General features: G+C 36.4%; 1 protein-coding gene across 5 annotated transcripts in view; it reads left to right on the top strand.

The window, feature by feature from the left end:
* The window catches only part of REV3L (REV3 like, DNA directed polymerase zeta catalytic subunit), a 263,108-nt gene that overhangs the window by 146,742 nt on the left and 95,529 nt on the right, over positions 1–20,837 (top strand). For all 5 annotated transcript variants that reach the window (XM_072637634.1, XM_072637633.1, XM_072637635.1 and 2 more), the window contains exons 14-17: positions 949–5,143; positions 12,964–13,904; positions 19,119–19,201; positions 20,525–20,650. In XM_072637634.1, coding sequence (XP_072493735.1) covers positions 949–5,143; positions 12,964–13,904; positions 19,119–19,201; positions 20,525–20,650 — 5,345 coding nt within the window. The remainder of the gene's footprint in view (positions 1–948; positions 5,144–12,963; positions 13,905–19,118; positions 19,202–20,524; positions 20,651–20,837) is intronic.

The following is a 20,837-nucleotide window of genomic DNA, read 5'->3' as shown; positions in this document are numbered from 1 at the left end:
ATTATAAGAAATAATTTATTCTTGTTCCTAGGTAAGGTTCAGTAATAATTCTACAGCTGATTCACCTTCCTAATATTTAAATTAGTTCACATTTTCTGAGCATATTCGCACTTTTGAGAGAGTATAGATAAGAGAATGCTACACATTGAGAAACTGACCTTTCTGGGAAGTTGTCTGTTTTTGTTGTAGTTAGGTAATTAGGAAGCAGCTAGGTGGTTCAGTAGATAAGAGTATTGGGCCTAGAGTCAGCAAAACCTGAGTTTTGCCTCAGATACTCACTAGCTGTGAGATCCTGGGCAAGTCACTTAACCTCTGTTTGCCTTAATCTCCTGGAGAAGGAAATGGCAAACTACTCCAGTGTCTTTGCTAAAAAAACCGAACAAACCCCAATCAGGGTCACAAAGAGTCAGACACAACTGAACAATTCCACAACAACAAAGTAATTAGGAGAAAGTCATAAAACAAAATTTACCATTTGAACCTCCTAGATTATGTAAATGTAAAAATATCATTAGGGAGGGAGGAGAGGTTCTCTTCCTCTGATTTCCTCAATATAGAAGAAAGCTAACTCCCTCCACAAATGCAGTTAGTGTTTCTGTAACTGCACTTTGCAAAACTTCAGGGACCCTGAAAAGGTAAGGACTCTGAGACTAAGGCTAAGCCTTTTTTCCACTATGCCATAATGTCTTTGATAAGAAAAGAGAGGAAAACATAATTCTAGGTATAAGGGAAATATTGGAGGTATATTGTCTTCTTACACATGTTGTAATAATTTCTGATCTTTAATTTTTCTTAACAGTGAATTGTTGATATGAGTTGTAATTGTTAGCAGAAGTGTTTTTTTCGTGTAGTTTCTTTCATCATTTTATCTTGATGTGAAAAAGTATTTTAAAGTAGATCTTTAGAAAGAGGGACAACTTAAAATCATTAACTTATTTTCTGTTACAGACAATCCATTGGACAATGAAAGTTCCCGAACTCACTCCTCTGTTATTGCAACAAGCAAAATGTCGGTTAAGACCTCCATCTTTCACAAAGATGCTGCTACATTAGAACCCCCATCTTCTGCTAAAATTACCTTTCCATGTAAACACACAAGTGCCCTTTCTTCCCATGTTTTGAATAAGGAGGATTTAATAGAAGAACTTTCACAGCCAAACAACATAGAGACAGGACCTGACCACACAGTTCATTCTCTTACAAATGAAAGCACTTATTCCATGAAGTACCCAGGATCTTTAAGCAGTACTGTCCATTCTGAAAATTCTCATAAAGAAAGTAGCAAGAAAGAAATCTTTGCAGTTTCTTCCTGTGAAAGTAGTATATTTGACTATGAAGAAGATATTTCATCTTTGAATAGACAAATACCAAGTAGAAAGTATACCAGCATTAGAAAGATAGAAAAGGATGCTTCTTTTATGCATATGAGTCGCCACATTAGTGAAAGTACTTTAGGAAAAAATTTCAACTTTTCTGATTTGAGTCATTCAAAAAATAAGCTATCCTCTGAAGGAACTGAGAAAGGTAGCAGCACAGCTCTAAATAATTTTTTTCCTTCATCATTAACTGAAAATTGTGAATTAGTTTCTTGCTCAGGGGAGAGTAGAACTATGGTGCATTCTGTAGAAAATGCCACTGATGAAGGTGGAATCAATAAACTTAAAATTAGGTATGAAGAATTTCAAGAACATAAGACTGAAAAACCAAGCCTCAGCCAGCAAGCAGCACATTATATGTTTTTTCCAAGTGTTGTTCTTTCTAATTGTCTTAGTAGGCCACAAAAACTATCCCCTGTAACATATAAACTGCAACCTGGCAACAAGCAGTCCCGGTTAAAGCTAAGTAAAAGGAAACTTATAGATCATCAGGAGAATTCGACCAGTATCAGTGATATTGGGTCCACAAAGGAAGGTTGTTATATGCAAGGTAACTCTTGTACTAATGCTGAGAAAGATGATGCGCTATCTAGTGATGTAATTAGAGTTGCTCGTGAAGCTTTCGAAAACAAAACACCTGCTGATAGTTGTATTGACTGTCACTTTGGAGATGGAACTTTGGAATCTGAGCAATCTTTTGGACTCTTTGGAAATAAATACACACTTAGAGCCAAGCGTAAAGTAAATTATGAGACTGAAGATAGTGAGTCAAGCTTTGTCACACACAACTCAAAAATTAGCCTACCTCAGTCCATGGAGATTGGTGAAAGCTTAGATGGATCTCTAAAATCTCGAAAGCGGAGGAAAATGTCTAAAAAACTGCCACCTGTCATTATTAAGTATATCATTATTAATAGATTTAGAGGGAGAAAAAATATGCTTGTTAAGTTAGGAAAAATAGATTCTAAAGAGAAACAGGTAATACTTACAGAGGAAAAAATGGACCTATATAAAAAGCTTGCACCTTTGAAGGATTTTTGGCCAAAAGTTCCTGACTCCCCTGCAACCAAATACCCCATTTATCCATTAACACCAAAGAAAAGTCATAGAAGGAAAGCAAAACATAAGTCAGCGAAGAAAAAAACTGGTAAGCAGCAGAAGACAAATAATAAAAATATCAAAAGAACGTTGTCTTTTAGGAAAAAACGGTCACATACTATTCTTTCTCCTCCCTCACCATCTTACAATGCTGAAACTGAAGACTGTGACTTGAATTACAGTGATGTCATGTCTAAGCTTGGTTTTCTTTCTGAGAGAAGCACGAGTCCTGTGAATTCTTCTCCACCTCGCTGCTGGTCTCCCACAGATCCGAGAGCGGAAGAAATCATAGCTGCTTCAGACAAAGAAACCTTGCTTTTTCAGGGTCCTAATACATATAACAGCAAGGCTGTTCATTCCGGCATGGGAAGAAACAGCCGAACAAAAGCTCAGGTGAAGAGATCAAAAACAAAGCTTGTTAATGCCTCAGTAGTGACCAAGAAAAGGAATAAACGAACTCAGACTCGTAAGCCAGCGGAGGATGGAAGGAAGAAACCTAGAGCTAAGCAGAAACAAAAAACAAGTGAAAAAGGCAGCAGCACCCCAAGAAAGCACATAACATTTAAAGATGAAAAAATAAACATACAAACCAGTGCTGAAGTTAAGTTTGTACTAAAACATCAGGATCTCTCTGAGATCTCAAACAACTTTGGAGGTTCCCAGTCACTTCATAAGCAGAAAGATGTATCTGTGCCTGGCCCTGCTACCATACATCCCCTTTCAACTCCACTCCCCTCAATAGTTAATGTACAACAGAAGTCACCAGGCTGCTTTCCTTCTTCCTTAGAAAATAAGAAGTCCATAGATTTGCAAGCATTTTCTTCTCCACAAGATGATTTATGTTCATCCATAGTTTCTACACCTATAGGTCCTGGAAAGGAATTATCAAAAATTAATGCTCAAAGATCCCATAATCAAAATGCTATTTTTAGCATAAAGGAGTCTACTTTGATTCAAAGTAATCTATTTGACCTTTCCAACCATTTGTCTCAGGTAACACAGAGTACACAGTTATCTTTGGGTATGATGTCTACAAAGACAGAAGAAAATGCAAATTCACACAAAAAAAATTTGTCATCTATGGGAAAATTAAGTGAACGTCATAGCTCCTTAGATTCAATAAAATCAGATCAACTACATGCCCCTGATTTTTTGCATTGCAAAGATAGTCAACAACACATTGTTTGCATGCCAGAACCATCAAAGCACAGTGATCCTTATTCCCCGATACACATAACTTCTGAAGAAAATCATGGATCTCTTCAGTTGCCAAACAGCTGCTTTGTAACTTCCTTGAGAAGTCCAATAAAACAAATAGCATGGGAGCAAAAACAGAGGGGATTTATTTTGGATATGTCCAGTTTCAAGCCTGAAAGAGTAAAGCAGCGAGCACTGTCAGAAGCAATTTCACAAACCAAGGCACTTTCTCAGTGTAAAAATCGAAATGTATCAGCAGCTGCCTTTGGGGAAGGACAGTCTGGATTAGCAGTTCTGAAAGAATTACTCCAAAAAAGACAGCAGAAAGCACAAAATGCACATGTTATGCAAGACTCATTATCAAGTAAACCTCAGCTAAACAGAAGTGTTGCTTCTCTTGAGCCTAATAAAGCAGTCAAAAGATCACGATCAGTAACATCTCCAAGAAAACCTCGAACTCCAAGAACTACAAAACCTAAAGAAAAAATTCCAAAACTTTTAAAATTAGATTCTTTGAACTTACAGAACACAAGTCAAATAGACCATTCAGTTTCTGATGATAGTCCCATCTTTTTTTCAGATCCAGGTTTTGAAAGTTGTTATTCTCTTGAAGATAGCTTGTCACCGGAACATAATTATAATTTTGATATTAATACTATAGGGCAAACTGGATTTTGCAGTTTCTATTCAGGAAGTCAGTTTGTCCCAGCTGATCAGAACTTGCCACAAAAGTTTCTAAGTGATGCAGTTCAAGATCTTTTTCCTGTACAAACCACTGAAAATGAGTTTTTAAGTCATGATAATCAGAATTGTGATGAAAATAAGCATCATTCCGCAGACCCAACCCCATGGATTAGATCTGGTGCTTTAAGTCCTGAACTTTTTGATAAGCCACTTATAGAAAACAATGAGAATCATCGGCATAATCAGTGGAAAAACAGTTTACACCCCTTACCATCTCGATCTAATTCAATAATGGATTCCTTCTGTGTCCAGCAGCCAGGTGACTGTGTAAATGAGAAATCCATATTGAGCAGGAATTCAGTAAGCAAAGAAGTGTTCCTTAGTCTTCCACAGTCAAGCAATTCAGACTGGATTCAAAGTCACACTAAAAAAGAAGCTGCTTTTGACACCGGACAGTCTCTTGATTCCATCAATGCTTCTTTTACTGCAATATTATCATCTCCAGATGGTGAACTTGTAGATGCAGCTTCAGAAGACTTAGAACTGTATGTGTCAAGAAATAATGAGATGTTAACACCAACTCCAGATAGTTCACCAAGATCCACCAGCTCTCCTTCACAATCCAAAAATGGTAGTTTCATACCTCGAACTGCTCATATTCTGAAACCACTTATGTCCCCACCAAGTCGCGAAGAAATTATGGCAACTTTATTAGATCATGACCTTGCAGAAACTACTTACCAAGAACCATTTTGCAGTAATCCTTCTGATGCACCAGAAAAACCCAGGTAATATGATCATGCCTTTTTTAAAAAAAAATTATTGTTTAAACATATGCATAACTGTAATGTATAGCATCATATCAGTGTCATTTAATGTATTTTTCATTCTTTTTAACCTTATCACTATGAATATATATTCATAAGGACTTTGAAGAAAGGGGCTATTTCATTTTTGCCTCTGTTCCCAGAACCTAGCACCATGGCCCACTGTATTTATAGAGAATTTTCTTTTGTCAGGAGTACCCACACTGATTAAGTCACAGGTCTGGACCAAAAAATAGAAATTAAAACAATATGTAAGAATGTACCATTCTCATGAAATATGTCTGAAAATTTCCAAATGCTATACAGATAATCAGCATAGTAGATGTTTAATGATGTTTGTTGTTGTTTAGTCATTCATGTCCAATTCTGCGTTACCCTATTTGAGGTTTTCATAGCAAAGATACTGGAGTGGTTTGCCATTTCCTTCTCCAGCTCATTTTATGAATGAGGAATGAGGCAAACAGGACTAAGTGACTTTCCCAGAGTGGCACAACTAGGAAGTGTCTGAGGCTGAATCTGAACTTATAGCCTCTTGACTAGGCCCAGCACTCTATCTGCTCATACCACCTAGCTGCCCCGTGTTTTATAATAATTCTTCCTATTCTTTTGCTTAGTAAATGCTCATTGAATGAAAAAAAATAATGCCTTTATGAGCATTCACAACCCCTGGAATACTGAGTACTACATGTAGTCAATTTATTTGTATGATATATAAAAATATGTGTAATGAATGTTGGACCGATATTTAGTACTATGTAGTGAGGTGTGTTACAGGGATCAGTGGACTAGGAGTCAGAAGAGCTGTGATTGATACAGGCTCTGTTGTATACTACACATTGATAAATTTGGGTAGGTAACTTCTCAGATATTTATTTTCTTCACTTATTTTTTTAAAATGGGGTTACCTGTCCTGCCTGTCTAAAAGAGTTACTGTATCAAGTGAAATAAAGAGTGTGAAGATATATTTAAAATGTAGTGCTATATCATATAAGGAATTATTATGAAATATCAGTTATTATGTTTATTATTAGTATCAGTTCCATACACTTTTATGGAACATTGCAGAGAGTATTAGTTCTGAAATCAGAAGACCTGGATTCATATCCCACCTCTGCATGTTACTACCTCCTGATCATGGTCAGGTCAACTCAGTTTCCTCATCTATATGATGAGAAGGTTGGATTAAATATCTTAAGTTCCCATCTGGCTCTACATCTATCATCCTTTCATTTTTTAGCAGATTTGATGTTTCACAATTCAGTATTACAATAGTACATGCTGTGTTTTGTTTATTTTTTTGGTCTAGACCTCTGATTCCATTACTCCTGACAGAGGAAACTCTACCACCGCAGATTATCTACTGTTCTTAAACATATAGTCTTGAAAAGAGGCCTAGAGCACTAAGGGTTTAAGTCATTTGCCCAAAATCAAATAGTCTATATGTGTCAGAGGGAGAACTTGAACCCTCTTCTTTACCACAATCCACAGCCCTCAGTCTGCTGCTCCCTTCTCTGGTGAATATTAAGATCAGTTAAATACCAGTCTCGTTCCAAAAAAAAGGAATAAAAAATGTTTATTACTCTACTGTTAGATTTGAGTAATACAAATTATTCTAGCCAAAAAGGCAAAACTGGGTTCAAATCACGTCCCTGACATATATAATTCCTCATGTAGTATATATGAAATATGATTAATAATAAAGAGTTGTGAGACTAAAATGAAATATTGTCTATAAAGTGCTTTGCAAATCTTGAAGCACTAAATAAATGCCATTTGGTGATGATGAGAATGCGAGTGAGGATGATGATAAAGACTGGTGAACTAGAAGTCCAATTCTTACCTTACTCTATTGCAGTACTAGTGCTTCTTAATGGCAGGTACTAGATGTTGCCTATGGAAGCAGAAACTTTAAGAACTACTTTTCAAATCCTTTGTGGTTATCATATATCTGAATGCTTTAGTGTGTACTTGGTTATCCCTCCTCATCCCTAATAGTACCTTCCCATATAGTTTTTCCATGAAGAAGAGCACCACGTGATTCTGTAACATATAGGAAGAGGTCAACATGCTCTGTTCCCTCCAACACGGTCCTTGTGGGGTTTCTAAACTTATGACGCAGAGATGACACTGTTCTTTTTAAAAGTTTTGTTTGTTTCCGGTTATTTAGTTCTGCAACATCTGCTGGTCTGTTTGGTTCAGAATTGTGGGGCCTTTTATATCATATGAATAGACTGACCTTTTGATCTTGCTGTCCTCAAAATTATCAGTAAGGAAATAGAAACCCTCTACACAGTGTTTTCTTACTGTAAACACTGGAACATAGTCTCGTAAGTGTTGTTCACAATACAGAACAATTTGTTTTGGTTTCCTTCAGAAACTATGCTAGGACTGACATCTGGTCACAAAGTATGATGCACAAGAAAAAAGGGCCTTGCAATTCAAATTTACTTCACAATGACCCTAACAGTTGATCTTCAGATAATAGTAGTATGAACCAAATGTAGTCCTCTTAACATACTCATCCATGTACATTAGTATTGGTCACTTATTAATGCCTGAGTGGAGATTGTTTTTTACATGTAAAGTGACTTAATTTCATTGATATAACTAAATTAAGAATATAATAAAAATCAAGATTTGGTACGCAAATATAACCCACACAAGTTCATGATAAAATTGACTAGCTAGATATGCATAAATACAAAATTATTCAAAATGCACCGTAAGGTAGAAAGGAACCAACATTCTAGTGAACTTCAAAAACCAGTACAAGAATGATTAGATTATATAGTTATCAACAAAAATAAGACATGTACATTCTATGAGTTAATTTTGCCACAACAGTCATCCTGAAGTCCTAAATACAGTACAGTATCAGGAGCTATTTGGAGAGCTTGAGGAGAATTCAATAATGAGCAAAGACAGACAGCAATCATTAGAAAATACAAAAAAACTTCTCTCAAACACTTTCCTTTTAAGTGGGGATATAGGAACTAAAAATAAACAAGGATATTCTTCATTTAAAAAAAAAAAGACTAAAGCTCTGAACAAAGACTTCATAATGAATGTCTTATTATCCCAGGTAACGAAGAAACCCATCTTTAAGACCAGATTATCATCATGTCTTCCTTAGTGTTATCTTGATAATCAACCCAACACATTTTATTAACAGCTTATAGAAAGATCTATCTGTGCAACAGAAGTCTGAATTTTAAAGGATTTGCTTATGTAGGAACCTCTATTTGAGATTTTGGTACTTTCATTGTACTGAAGCATAATAGCAAGAATATTTATCAAATACATTCATTCTTAATCTAAGAAAGTAGAGTAAATTGATGTAAAGGGGATATTATGTTACTACATAAGAAATTTAATGGAGCTATGTAAATTCAATCAGTAAATCAACAAACATTAATTAAATGCCTCATATTTTAGACATTCAGGGTCTAGGCATTAGGGACACAGATAATAAAAACAAAATGGCTCTTGCGCACAAGGAACTTACATTCTGTCTCAAGATCATAGATTTTTAGCTGGAAGGGACCTCTGACATCTATCCATCTATTTTACAGATGAGAAAACTGAGGCATATAAAGGTTAAACGATGTGCCCAAGTTCAAATAAGTAGTAAGTAACAAAACAGATCCTCTCTTTGCCTATGTATATGAAATCATAAGACTAGTCCCTGTACCTGTCCCTACCATCTGACTCTTCCAGTACTTTTTCTACTGTACCATATTGCCCATCTCAGTGGAAACAGCACATACATATATAAATGAATACAAGTAATATATAGATAAATACAAAGTAATTTGGGATGCACTAGTAGCTAGGGAGATTGGAAAAGGCCTCAAATAGTAAGTGACACTTGAATCAAGTTTTAAAGGAAATGAGATTCTAAAAGGTAAAGAGAGGAGGACATTTCAAGAAATCATCACAGGAAAATGCAGGTTCTGGCAGGGCCATGTAAAAGTTTGTTTGAATATAGTATGATATCTGAGAGAAAAATTCTAAAGCATTAAAAGCAAAGAGTAAATGTCCTTCAAGTGTATTAGAATTCTCTAAAAGTAGAATCAACTGTTTACAGAGGTATTGTGTTTCCCTGGAAATCTTTGTTTAAAGGTTGAATAATCATTTCTTAGGGATAAATAGGAATTCTGTTCAAATAGGGGCTGGACGACATGATCTCCTAGATCCCTTCCAACTTTGAGATTCTGGGATTCTATGAGTATTTTATTGAAAATGTTGAGTCGTGTTCTTCACTCATTTCATATACTGAATAAAAGCACAAACTCTGATATGTAAAAGTAGAAGACGGAGTGTTTGCATTATATACGGATTTAGTACAATTCCAGGGAAGAGCTGATGTCTTAAAATTTTTGTTTATCAAGGAAAATCAGCATCATTTGTCATGAACTCCCTCTTCTGCACTTCTCTGTATTTCATAATATCCTAAAATCGTCACCCTGTATTTTCCTTCACTCTAAGCTTTGATGTCTTGATCTTCCACACTGAGATCTACTTCTCTTATATTATATCTTTAATCCCAATCCCTTCCATCTTCTCCAGCAAATTGTTCCCATAATCATGTTCTTTGTCTCTGTAATCATCAGGCTTTCCCCACTGATTGATTGCTTCTCTCTTGCCCATACACATGACCACATCCTCCCAATCCTTTAAAAAAAAAAACCAAAAAAACTTTTAACAAGAAAACATTGGCGAACAGGAGAAGTTCAAACAAGATGATGAAGGACTTTGAATTCCTCCTATAAGGGACCAGATGAAGAAACTGGGGATCTTTAGCCTGGAAAAGAGAAAGACCTAGGGAGTATATGATAATTGTCTCAAGTTTTTGAAATTCTCTCATGTGGAAGAAGGATTTAACTTGTTTGGTTATAGTGGGTAGAAAATAAACATGAATGGAAATTTCAGAAAGGATAATTGTGGTTCAGTAGGAACATAAACTTCTAACAGTTGTAGAAAAATGGAATGGATTATGTCAGTAGACCCTCATTGGAGGTCTTTAGGTAAAGCTTGGATAACCACTTGTCAAGTGGCAGAAAATGTTTTTTTCAGCAATAGTTGGACTAGATCACCACCAATGTCCTTTCCAACTTAGAAATTCTGTGAAAAATCTATAATGAATGTAAAATATAAGTGTCAGCTGCTATTATTCAACACTAAATGACTCTACCATCAACTCTAATTCTTAGTCTATATTTCTCCTCCATTTCTCAGCCACTCTTAGATGAAACTGTCTGTACTCATTGCCTTCACTTTTCTCCTGTCTGAGCTTATCATCCAACTGAAATTGTTCTCTCCAAAGTTGCCAGTGAACTCCTAATTGCCAAATCTGATAGCTCTTTGCCAGTCTTCATCCTTCTTGACTTCACTGCAGCATTCAACACTGTTGACCACACTCCTCTTAGATACTTGCTTCTGTTTTGGTAACCATGCTCTCTGTTGTTTCCCTTCATCTGTCCAACTGAATTGCTAAATCTCTGTTTCCTTTGCTGGATCATCAGCCACATCACCCCCCATTTACTGTTGATGTCCCTTCAAATTCTTTCCTAAGTCTTCATGTCTCTCATTGTGTGAGTTCATCAACTCTCATGAATTCATTTACCATCTCTATTCAGATGACTGCCAGATCTATATATCCAGCCTTCTTTTCTCTCTCCTGCACTCCAGTCTTGTATCACTAACCAAATATTACATAATTTGGACTGGAGTATGTAGGGAAAAAAATAATAGATCTTTCCTTCACATTTTGCAAGTCTTTGAGCAAAAGTTAGATGACCATTTGTCATGTGATTAGAATGGGATTTGTTTTTCAGGTGTGGGTTGGGCAAGATGGCCACTCCATTCTCTTCTAACTGAGATTTCAAGAGGAATTGCATAAGAGAAGATGCTTAGTAAAAGATATTATTACATATAAGCATTCTAAAGTACGAAGATTAGTAGGAGTCACTTGGTTTATGTAGGCAACATGAAAGAAAACTATACAAAAAGAGTTTATAATGTTAGGTATATGTAAAATGAACTGATCCAGAAAAGAGAAGCTAAGTTAAACAGCCTGCTAGAAATTATTTAAGAACAAGGTTTGTAAGAAGAAAACAGAAACCAGTGAAATAAAATGGACTGGACATGTGATAATTGGTATAGGGAACTCCTGATGAAGGATTTTTTCTTCTCACATGGATCAGCACCTTTCCTACACTTAAAGTTATAAGAAAGCTTATGGGTTATCAAGGTGTTATATGACTTGCTCAGGGTCACACAAACAATACATTTCAAAGGTAGGGCTTGAACCCAGGTCTTTCTGACTCTTAAGCCATATCTATCAACTAAACTATACTACATTGCCTTTCAAAAAAAGTGAAAGAGAAAAATCTACCAAATTTCCCCTTACCATCACCCCCCCCCCAAAAAAAAACCATAGTTATATTTTATCTGTTGAAGCCAAAAACCAATGATCTTGCATCCAGACCAAAAAGAAAAAATTCATAGCCAATGAAGCCAGGGGGCTCAAAGTAGAATCAGTGGAGTATGTGCAGACCAGGACAGGAAGGAATGAGTCTAAAAGGCTTACACAGGAGATGATAGAAGGAACTTCACCTTATATCATATACATGATAAAATGTTAAAGTAGAGTAAGTTCTATAGTACTTAAGAAGAGGGAGCAAGATTTCTGGCCAGAACAATCAAGAATGGTTCCATAAAGGAGTTGGAATTTGAGTAGGGAATCTGAGTATGGTTAGAAATTAGACAGAACTTGTCAAGGAGAACAATCCAGAAAGAGGTAGGAGAAAAGAATTAAAAAATCTCAACCGTGAAATCAGTCTATCTCTAAATAGTGAACCAGATCCCCATCCCTGAGTATATTCAAGCAGAGGCTGCTGTAATGCAACCTCTTAACTTGTTTTGTGCTATGAACCCCTTGGAAACCTGGTAAAGCCCATGGACCCTTTCTTAGAAAAATGTTTTTAAATACACAAATAAAAAACAGGATTACAAGGGAAGCTAATTACGTAAAAATGTAGTCATCAGATTTTTTTTTTTACAGCAAGTTTATGGACACTAGTTTAAAAATTCCTGCTGTGAAGGCGTATGGGTTTCCTGAATTGGGCAGAACCTTGGATTTACCCAAAGTTTCTTCTAACTCTTAAGTTCTCTGAGTAATCAGACTATAATATACCTTTATTTCATACACTAAATCCTAAAATTCCCTCTTACATAATACAGATGAACTGATTAGGTGTAGTGATAGATAATCATCAAGTAGGCTTAGAAAGGGGGTCACCACTAGAGAAAGGAAAAATGTCGGGAAAGGCTTTATATGTAAAAGCTGGCAGTGTGGTCTAAGAAATTTCCTTTTTTTTTTTTAAATCCCCAGTTGTTAACTGCAAAAAGTAACTAAAGCAAGCAATAGTAGGAACTGATGTTGAACCTTCTCTTTGGTGGTAGTCTATTTCCTCAAAAGTTATTAGATTTAAGTAGACAAAGCATATAAATTATTTGAGAAATTAAGAGAATACAGCCACTGTCTTTCCCTGAGGAACAGGTGTTGTTTTCTAGGGAACCCTAGCCAATATCCCTGTACCTATACCAAGAATTGAGAAGTGTATTGATCATGCAAATTCTTTAGATCTGAGTAAAAATTGAAAATTTTGGAGGGTTTCGTTGTGTCTGTGAAAGATTTATTACCATCCCAGTAGGTAAGGAATGAACATTTGTAATGTTTTCCTTTGAGGCAGAACACTAAAATGCTTTCATTTCAGGGAGATTGGAGGACGACTTCTCATGGTAGAAACCAGGCTTCCAAATGATCTGGCTGAATTTGAAGGAGACTTTTCACTTGAAGGATTGAGACTGTGGAAAACAGCTTTTTCAGCAATGACTCAGAATCCGAGACCAGGATCACCACCTCGCAATGGCCAGACAGTGACCAATAAAGGATTAAACAATAGCCATAAAAATGTAGAAGATAAAAAAATTGTGATTATGCCTTGTAAATGTGCCCCAAGTCCCCAAATGGTTCAAGCATGGCTTCAAGCCAAAGAAGAGTATGAACGTTCTAAGAAACTGCCTAAAATTGAGCCAACTGAAATAGTAAAATCCACCGAGAACTTAGGCTATCCAGTTAGCCAAGATGACAGACCTGTAGTGCCTCCCCAAAATGATATCGTCTTACATGTAGCCCCATCTACAACAGAGATCAAGGAAGACTTATGTAATTCTGAGCTCAGTACACAAGTCTCAGAGGTTAATTCCATAGAATGTAGTAGAACTGAAGTTGAAAGTCAGACACTGCCACTTGTGGCCTTGGCAGGGGAACCTGAAAGAGATGAAGATGGGGATGATGATTATTATGTCAGTTATAGTTCCCCAGATTCTCCAGTACTTCCTCCCTGGCAACAAGCAGCATCCCCAGATTCCAAATTGGTAGATGTAGATGATAAGTCCTGTAAGATGCACAACACAAACCCATCACCAAAAGAACTGATTTCCCTCCCTATGGAAAACTTCCCCAAACCAGCTAAAAATGGCCTACAGGAGAGCCCCCACATTGAGGCCCAGGAAACTCAAATTAAGTCTCCCTGTCCATCTAGCACAAAAAATGGAAAATGTGATTCATATTGCCTTCATAGTACACCCATCATACAGAGAAGACGTCGAGATATGCTGCCTGAAGCAACTGATATTAGTCCCTTAAAAAGAGGTAAGTAAAACAAAAAAAGTATGCCCCAATATTTCTTGCAGTGGATATGAACATAATAATGTCTATTATCTAATGGAAGTCAAAAATATTTTTTCATAAAATTTACTATAATGTTATGATTTGTGTTTGTTACTATTCAGTGACTTATAAAATATTTAAACCTTAGTGCATTAATTCAGATAAGAAATAATTTTTGTGAAGGGAGGATTAAGGACTTTTAATGAACTCATTTATTAAGTAACTGTTATTTTGAAGGCAATGTGTTAAACACCAGAGACACAAACCAGAAAAATTGAAAGCCCCACCCTCTGGTGAACAGAATTAACAGGAGACCTACAACATGCACTTACCTGGAGGGAACAGTTTAGTCTTCATAAAAGATTTGGCATTTTAACTGAATTTTGAAGGGTGGCAGAGATTTCAGTAGGCAGAAATATCAGGGGAAAGTATTTCCCTTGTAGGGAACAAAACAAAAGTATGTAGAAGTGGATTACCATCCAAAAAGTTTTCATGGAATATCAAGTATAAGTATATTCTGCCTAATGTCATCAACTGGTTCAGTGTCATCATGTTGAGGTCTTATTAATGTCCCAACTCACCAAATGGTTTGGGGATTGATTCAAGCCAGCATTCAGAATGAATATTCCATTTTAGAAAGAATATTGTCAAGCTAGAATATGTCCAGGTAGGGGGACTAAGATGGTGAGGGAACTTTGAAACCATACCATAGGAAGGTCATATGATTAAAGGTGAGTTGAAGGAATTATTTAAATTTATCCAGAAGAAGAGGTAATGTAAGGAAGATACGATAGTTGTCTTCTAGTAGATTAAGGATTAACATGTGAAAATGGAAGTAGTTCATTGTTTTGTTTTGTTTTGATGGGTTTTTAAAAATTAACTTTCAAGGTCAAGAAGTAGGACCAAGGAGTGCAAGTGATAGCCAGATTTTACTTTGATATCAAGAATTCCTTTCTAAAATTCAAACTCGACAGAAGTAGAATGGCTTGCTTCATTAGGTAGTGAGTTCAGTTTTTGGAAGTGTTCAACTGGAGACTAGGTATCTCTTTATAGAATCATGATTTAAAGTTGGAAGAAATCTTCAAGATCATGTTGTCCAACTTCTTCATTTTACAGATGGAGAAATTGAGACTCACATGGAGTAGGTGACTTACCTACATAGGTAATAAGTAACATGTCCGTAGGTAACAAATCCAGAATTCAAACCCAGTTCCTCTGGCACCAGATCTAGTACTCTTTCCACTATTGTTAAAGTCATCACAGAGAATATTCCAGCTATGGGTATGGATGACCTTAGAGTCAATAATTCCAAATCAGTGATTCTTCAAGATTAAAATTATTAAATGCCTACTCTGCACAGCATTATAATACTAGATTCTGGAGATATGAAAATATTTTGAATATATGAATGATATGAAATAGGTATGAAAAGATTATATTCCTTGCCCTCTGGAAAACATAGACAACTAATAAGAAATTTTATAATAAATTCCTAAGAGAGGTCATAGTGATAAAGATTTAAAGACTACTTCTCCTGACTTCTAAACTGAGCCTTGAAGGAAAGGATTTTGACAGGTCTAGAGATTCAGAATGGGGCAGAATACATTCCACACATACAATTATTTTGTACAGATTAGAGTATATGAAAGGGATCCAAAATAAGAATGGATCCAGATTTTAGGTGGTCTTAAATACCTCAAGCTAAGGAGTTTGTATTTGATTCTGTTGATTATGACGAGTCACTGAAAGTTTTTGTGCTTGCAGTCAGGCAATAAAGATTTATTAAATGCTTACTGGGGCAGCTGGGTTGCAGTGGATAGAATGCCAGGCCTCAGGTCCCTGAGTTCAAATCGGACTTTAGACACTTACTAGCTCTGTGACCCTGAGCAAGTCACTTAACCCTGTCTGCCTCAGCTCCTCATGTGTAAAATGAGCTGGAGAAGGGAATGGGAAACCACTCCACTATCTTTGCCAGGAAAATCCCAAATGGGGACATAAACAAGTTAGACATGACTAAACAAACTCAACAACAAGAAGTGGTTACTATGTGCTAACGAGGACGGAGGAGGAAGGAGATAGTAATAATATATAGTGCCAGCCACTCTGCTAAGTGCTTTGTAAATATTTTCTCATTTAATCTTTATAACAATCCTGTGTTGTTATTATCCCCATTTTACAGCTGAGGAACTGAGACAAATATAAATTAAGTGACTTGGCTAGGGTCAAACAGCTAGTGAATGAGGTCAGATTTGAACTCTGGTCTTCCTGAAACCTGGCTAGCACTCGTTCTACTGTCATTTAGTTGCCTTTAAGCATTAGGGATACAAATAAAAAGGACGGGTCCTGCCTGGAAGGAACTTGCATTTTAGTAAAGACAGACAACAGATGGAGGGGGGCTGAAAAGCAGGGAGTGTGGAGGAAACATAGCCACAAAAGGGCATGGTGGTGAAATCCAGAGAGTCATAACACAGCCAAGAGGAGGATGAAGCATGACTGACTTAGGTCTGTCCCTAAAATGTAGGCTTCAGAAGTAACTCAGCATTGGGAGAAGGGGGCCAGCATGACAGAGGGAAGTTTCAGAGTGAGGAGGCCCCAGGTGCTGAGGGGAGTTCCAGGGTGAGAAAACGACTAAGGCATGTTAGCAAAGTCCACAGCCAGCAGGAGAATAAAGGGGAGTGATATGGGCAAATCTATTCATTAGGAACATTGCTTTGTGCAGTAAAGGATGGATTGGAGAGAAGACATTAGAAGTAAAGAGATCACTTAAAAGGTCATTTTAAAAGTTTAGGTGAGAGGTGATTAGGACCTGAACTAGTGCAGCAAGCAACAGGGAAAATGGAGGAGATGGAGTGGATGCAAGATATGTTGTGAAAGCAGAACCCATAGTCTTGGCACCTATAGTTCCGTAAAGCGAGAAGAAAGAATACAAGGTGACCTCAAAGTTTTAAGCTTTATGTGACTGGGAAAATGGTTGCCCTATCAACAAAAATGGGAAAGTTAGGCAGGGTGTTTTTGTTTTGTTTTCCTACAGAAAGATGACAGGTTTTAGTTTTGAGCATGTTGAGTTTTAGTGTCTCCCTAAGACACTCTAAGAGAAGATGATGGTCCATGGCCATTTGTAAGTTCAGAACTGGAGCTTAGGAGAATAGCCCTAGATATAGAGAGATTTGAGAATCATTTCCATAGAAATAATAATTGAAGCAATGAGGGAGATCTTGACAAGAAAGAAGAGGGCCATGGACATTGGAGAAAAGAACAGCCAACTAAAGGAAGCCAGTAAGGACAGGGCATAGAGGAAGGAAGAAAACCAGAACAGAGCATTGTCTGTGGAATTACAAAGTAATCAACAGGTTCATATACTTCAAAGAGGTCAAGGAGGCTGAGAACTAGATTGGATATGGGTGACCTTGAAAAGAGCAGTTTCACTGGAGCAGTAGAAACAAGCTCAAGTACAGAATGTTAAGGAAATAGGTGGTGATCAGATGGAAACAGTAACTCCTAAGTCTCATAGTGAAGGATATGGGAGAAATAGGGGAAACTAACTTGAGAGGATAGCAAGGATAAGAGAACTTTGTGGTTGGAGGGTTTGTTTTTAAGGATAAAGGACACACTAGAACACATTTGTAGACTAAGAGAAAGAAGCCACTAGATGGTAAGAGATAAAGAGAAGTGAGAGTTCAAATTATTGATGAAACAAGAGCTTAAACAAGTGGTAGAAGATGGGATAGGTAAAGTATGGTATTAGGAAACAAGTCACATCCTCTGAAACTGAAGGGAAGGGGGAAAGGATGACTAAACACATCTATAGTTTTTGAGGTGGATAGAGGAGGAAGATGAAAGAATGCAACATTGTATGACCTTATTCTCAGTTAAGTAAGAGTTAAAAGTCATTTCCTAAAGGAGAAGAGGAAAGGTGGAGATGGACTGAGGAAGAAGAAAATTATTTGGAGTATGTGAAAGGAAGTCAATAAAAAGATCAATAAAAGTATTGTTGTGAAACAGGGCAGAAACATCCTCTTAAATTTGGGTGGCATAACTTTGCAGTGAACTCAGTTATCATGATTTCATGTCTCCAGCAGGCTCTGAAATGACATAGTAGGAATTGAAAAGATAGATGTATACGTGTTATTCATGGTTAGAGAAAAGGCAGATAGCAGAAGGTCAAAAAGAAGGTAGAGGGTAGTATATTCTGGAATTGACTTGCTATAAAATCAAGGCTGTAAATAAAGTAAAGCTGCAAGAGGGGTGGTGTACCACGAGAACAGGGAAAAGTCGTAAGATCGTAATTAGGGTAAAGAAAGGTTCAAGAGGAGTACGATTATGGGGAACATAGATTATGTAGGTGATTGTGATCAGAGGGAAAATTCAGAATTCAAGATCTTGGAAGCAGAGCAATTTTGAATGATGATGAGGTCTGAGATTTGACCATACCATGAGATGGCTGGAATAAACAAAAGTTAAGAAACTCGTTGAATTATTTGCCCCATAGTTTTAAATAAATGTCAGTTTGATGATCCACTAGTATCCCTTATCTCCCTGGACTAGATTGTAGCTAGATACATGAGAACTACTAACAAGACTTTTGTGTGTTTGTCCTTCATTGCCGAAGAAGACCATGCCATCAGAGAAATAATGACATGACTTGCACTTGACTTTGTTTTGAGTGAGGGAGGGCTGTGCAGGTCATCAGCCTCACTTCTCCTCCAGAGCCATCTGAATCCAGTGACCAGATATTCATCAGGATGACTGGAGATGACCCAGGATGAGGCAATTGGGGTTAAGTGAGTTGCTCATGGTCACACAGCTAGTGAGTGTCAAGTGTCTGAGGTGAGATTTGAACTCAAGTCCTCCTGACTCCTGTACTGGTGCTCTATCCACTGCACCACCTAGCTGCCCCAACAAGACTTTTAGATCTTTGTTAATACCCCATATCCTCATCACTATCCACTCCCTTTCTTCCGCTGAATTCAGTACATGCTATATTTTGGGAGGACTAAGGGTTAACCAGCAGGAGGAACACCTGTTCCATAGGCACTTGAAGAAATGGAAAGGGTGGAATTGAACAATAAATTTTGAGCTGTATAGGAGAGCTTTGAGGAGCTCAGGTGAGATCAGTCTTCCTAATAAAGGATTTGAGTTGAAAGCATAAGGAAACTATTTTGGCCTACATTGTAAATAATAAATTTCTTTCCACAGAACTGAAAACACAGAAACTGACTTACAGGAAAGGAAGTAGTCCTGACTCTCTTAGAAGAGTTCTCTTAACAACACAAGCTAAGGTAACAACTATGCCAAAATACTCTCAAAGACAAGTGGAGGAGCCATTCCTTTATATTAGATTCAGTTAAGTTCTCTGTATGCACCTGTGTCTCATTAGACACATTTTTGTTTCTGTTTATATTTTATATCATTTCACCTTACTTTAACAGCAAAAAAAGTCCTTTTTTTAGTTTTTCTTTTGTTGTTGAGATCTAAAAGAGTCTTATATGTAAATATAAGTATTACAAAGAAAGTGAATTAATAGACAAAATATACATTGTGAGAATACAAATATATTAGTTTCTGGCAGAATTATAGTAGTCCATGACTTCAGAGCTTACAAAAGTGCTTTTTGTGATCTCCTATGTATATATATATATATCCTTTTTTGACTATATTGGTTTTTTTCTCAGAATATACTATTATTTATTTTCCAGATAAATGTATTTCATAGTATGGAGAGAATTGATTTACTTAATTTCTAACATGTTGGTACTTAATTCTAAGGTAAAAATATGCAAAGAAAGTAAATAATAGACATCATGTGGAATATAAATGATCACTGTGAAAATGACTTGTCCACCCATATCCTAATTCTCATACCACAACAGATTTTGTTTTATTTGGGTTTTGAATTTTTGAAGCATTTCGCTTCTCTGTTTGATTTGCTAAAATGACATGATGACAAAAGTTGCCATTTCTGAGGTATATATAAATTCTGTATTCTAGAAATAAATGTGAGCTATGGATACACACACACACATATTTATATAAAACAACACCTAGAGGCTTGCTGTAAGGAATCTTATTTTTAAGGAAAATCAAGAATCCTAATTTTTTAAAAAAAATTTCTAAAGATATTTTTATAATGCTTTAGTTAAGTAATCTTTTTAGGCAACATTCTGTGTTAGGGTAAAAATATCATTAAATTTTACCTACTTTGACAAAGAATGGATGCAGAATTATTGACTCTGATTATCATGATTCTCAGAAAGGTCACGATGAATGTTCATGATATGTAAATGTCAACTTCAGATGAGACTCTTCATTTTCAGCGTCTTGAGGTTGTGTTCTGGGATACCAATGCATGTTTTACTCATAGCTGATAGCAAACATATTCTGGGGATGCCCAAATTTGGTATCTGACAGTACTAAAATTAAAAGGATGTTAATAAAACATAAATAAAATAAAAAATAAAAAAAATAAAAGTGGATTCTTCCTGGAATGATGATTACAGTGGATAACTTCTGTTAATATCATTACATGTAAAAAGAGCATAATAATGGTAACTCTTAAAAATAACTTCCTATTTCTTTCTTGCTGTGTGTATTTCTTTTGATAGAATCAGTTTACAGCTGTAAATGCCCCAAAGAAAGAAACTTCCCAGATTGAAGGACCATCTTTAAACAATACTTATGGTTTCAAAGTCAGCGTGCAAAACCTGCAAGAGGCAAAAGCCTTACATGAGGTAATTTTTTTCTAATACTAAGTAAGATGGCATATATTTTCTAGCAGTTTTTTTTAGCAAAGGTATAATAACATGAAACTATGTCTTTTTTAGTCTACTTTTTTTATCCTTACTCCTAACTGTTCCTCAAAAAAAGCCCTGTTTTTGGTGCCTGTGATGGCGTGGAAGTGATCTTGGGTCCTTAAAG

This window comes from Notamacropus eugenii, chromosome 2 (assembly GCF_028372415.1).
Source record: "Notamacropus eugenii isolate mMacEug1 chromosome 2, mMacEug1.pri_v2, whole genome shotgun sequence".
NCBI classification, from domain to species: Eukaryota; Metazoa; Chordata; class Mammalia; order Diprotodontia; family Macropodidae; genus Notamacropus; species Notamacropus eugenii.
The sequence above is the reverse complement of the archived record's forward strand: the minus strand, read 5'-3'. Positions and strand labels throughout refer to the sequence as shown.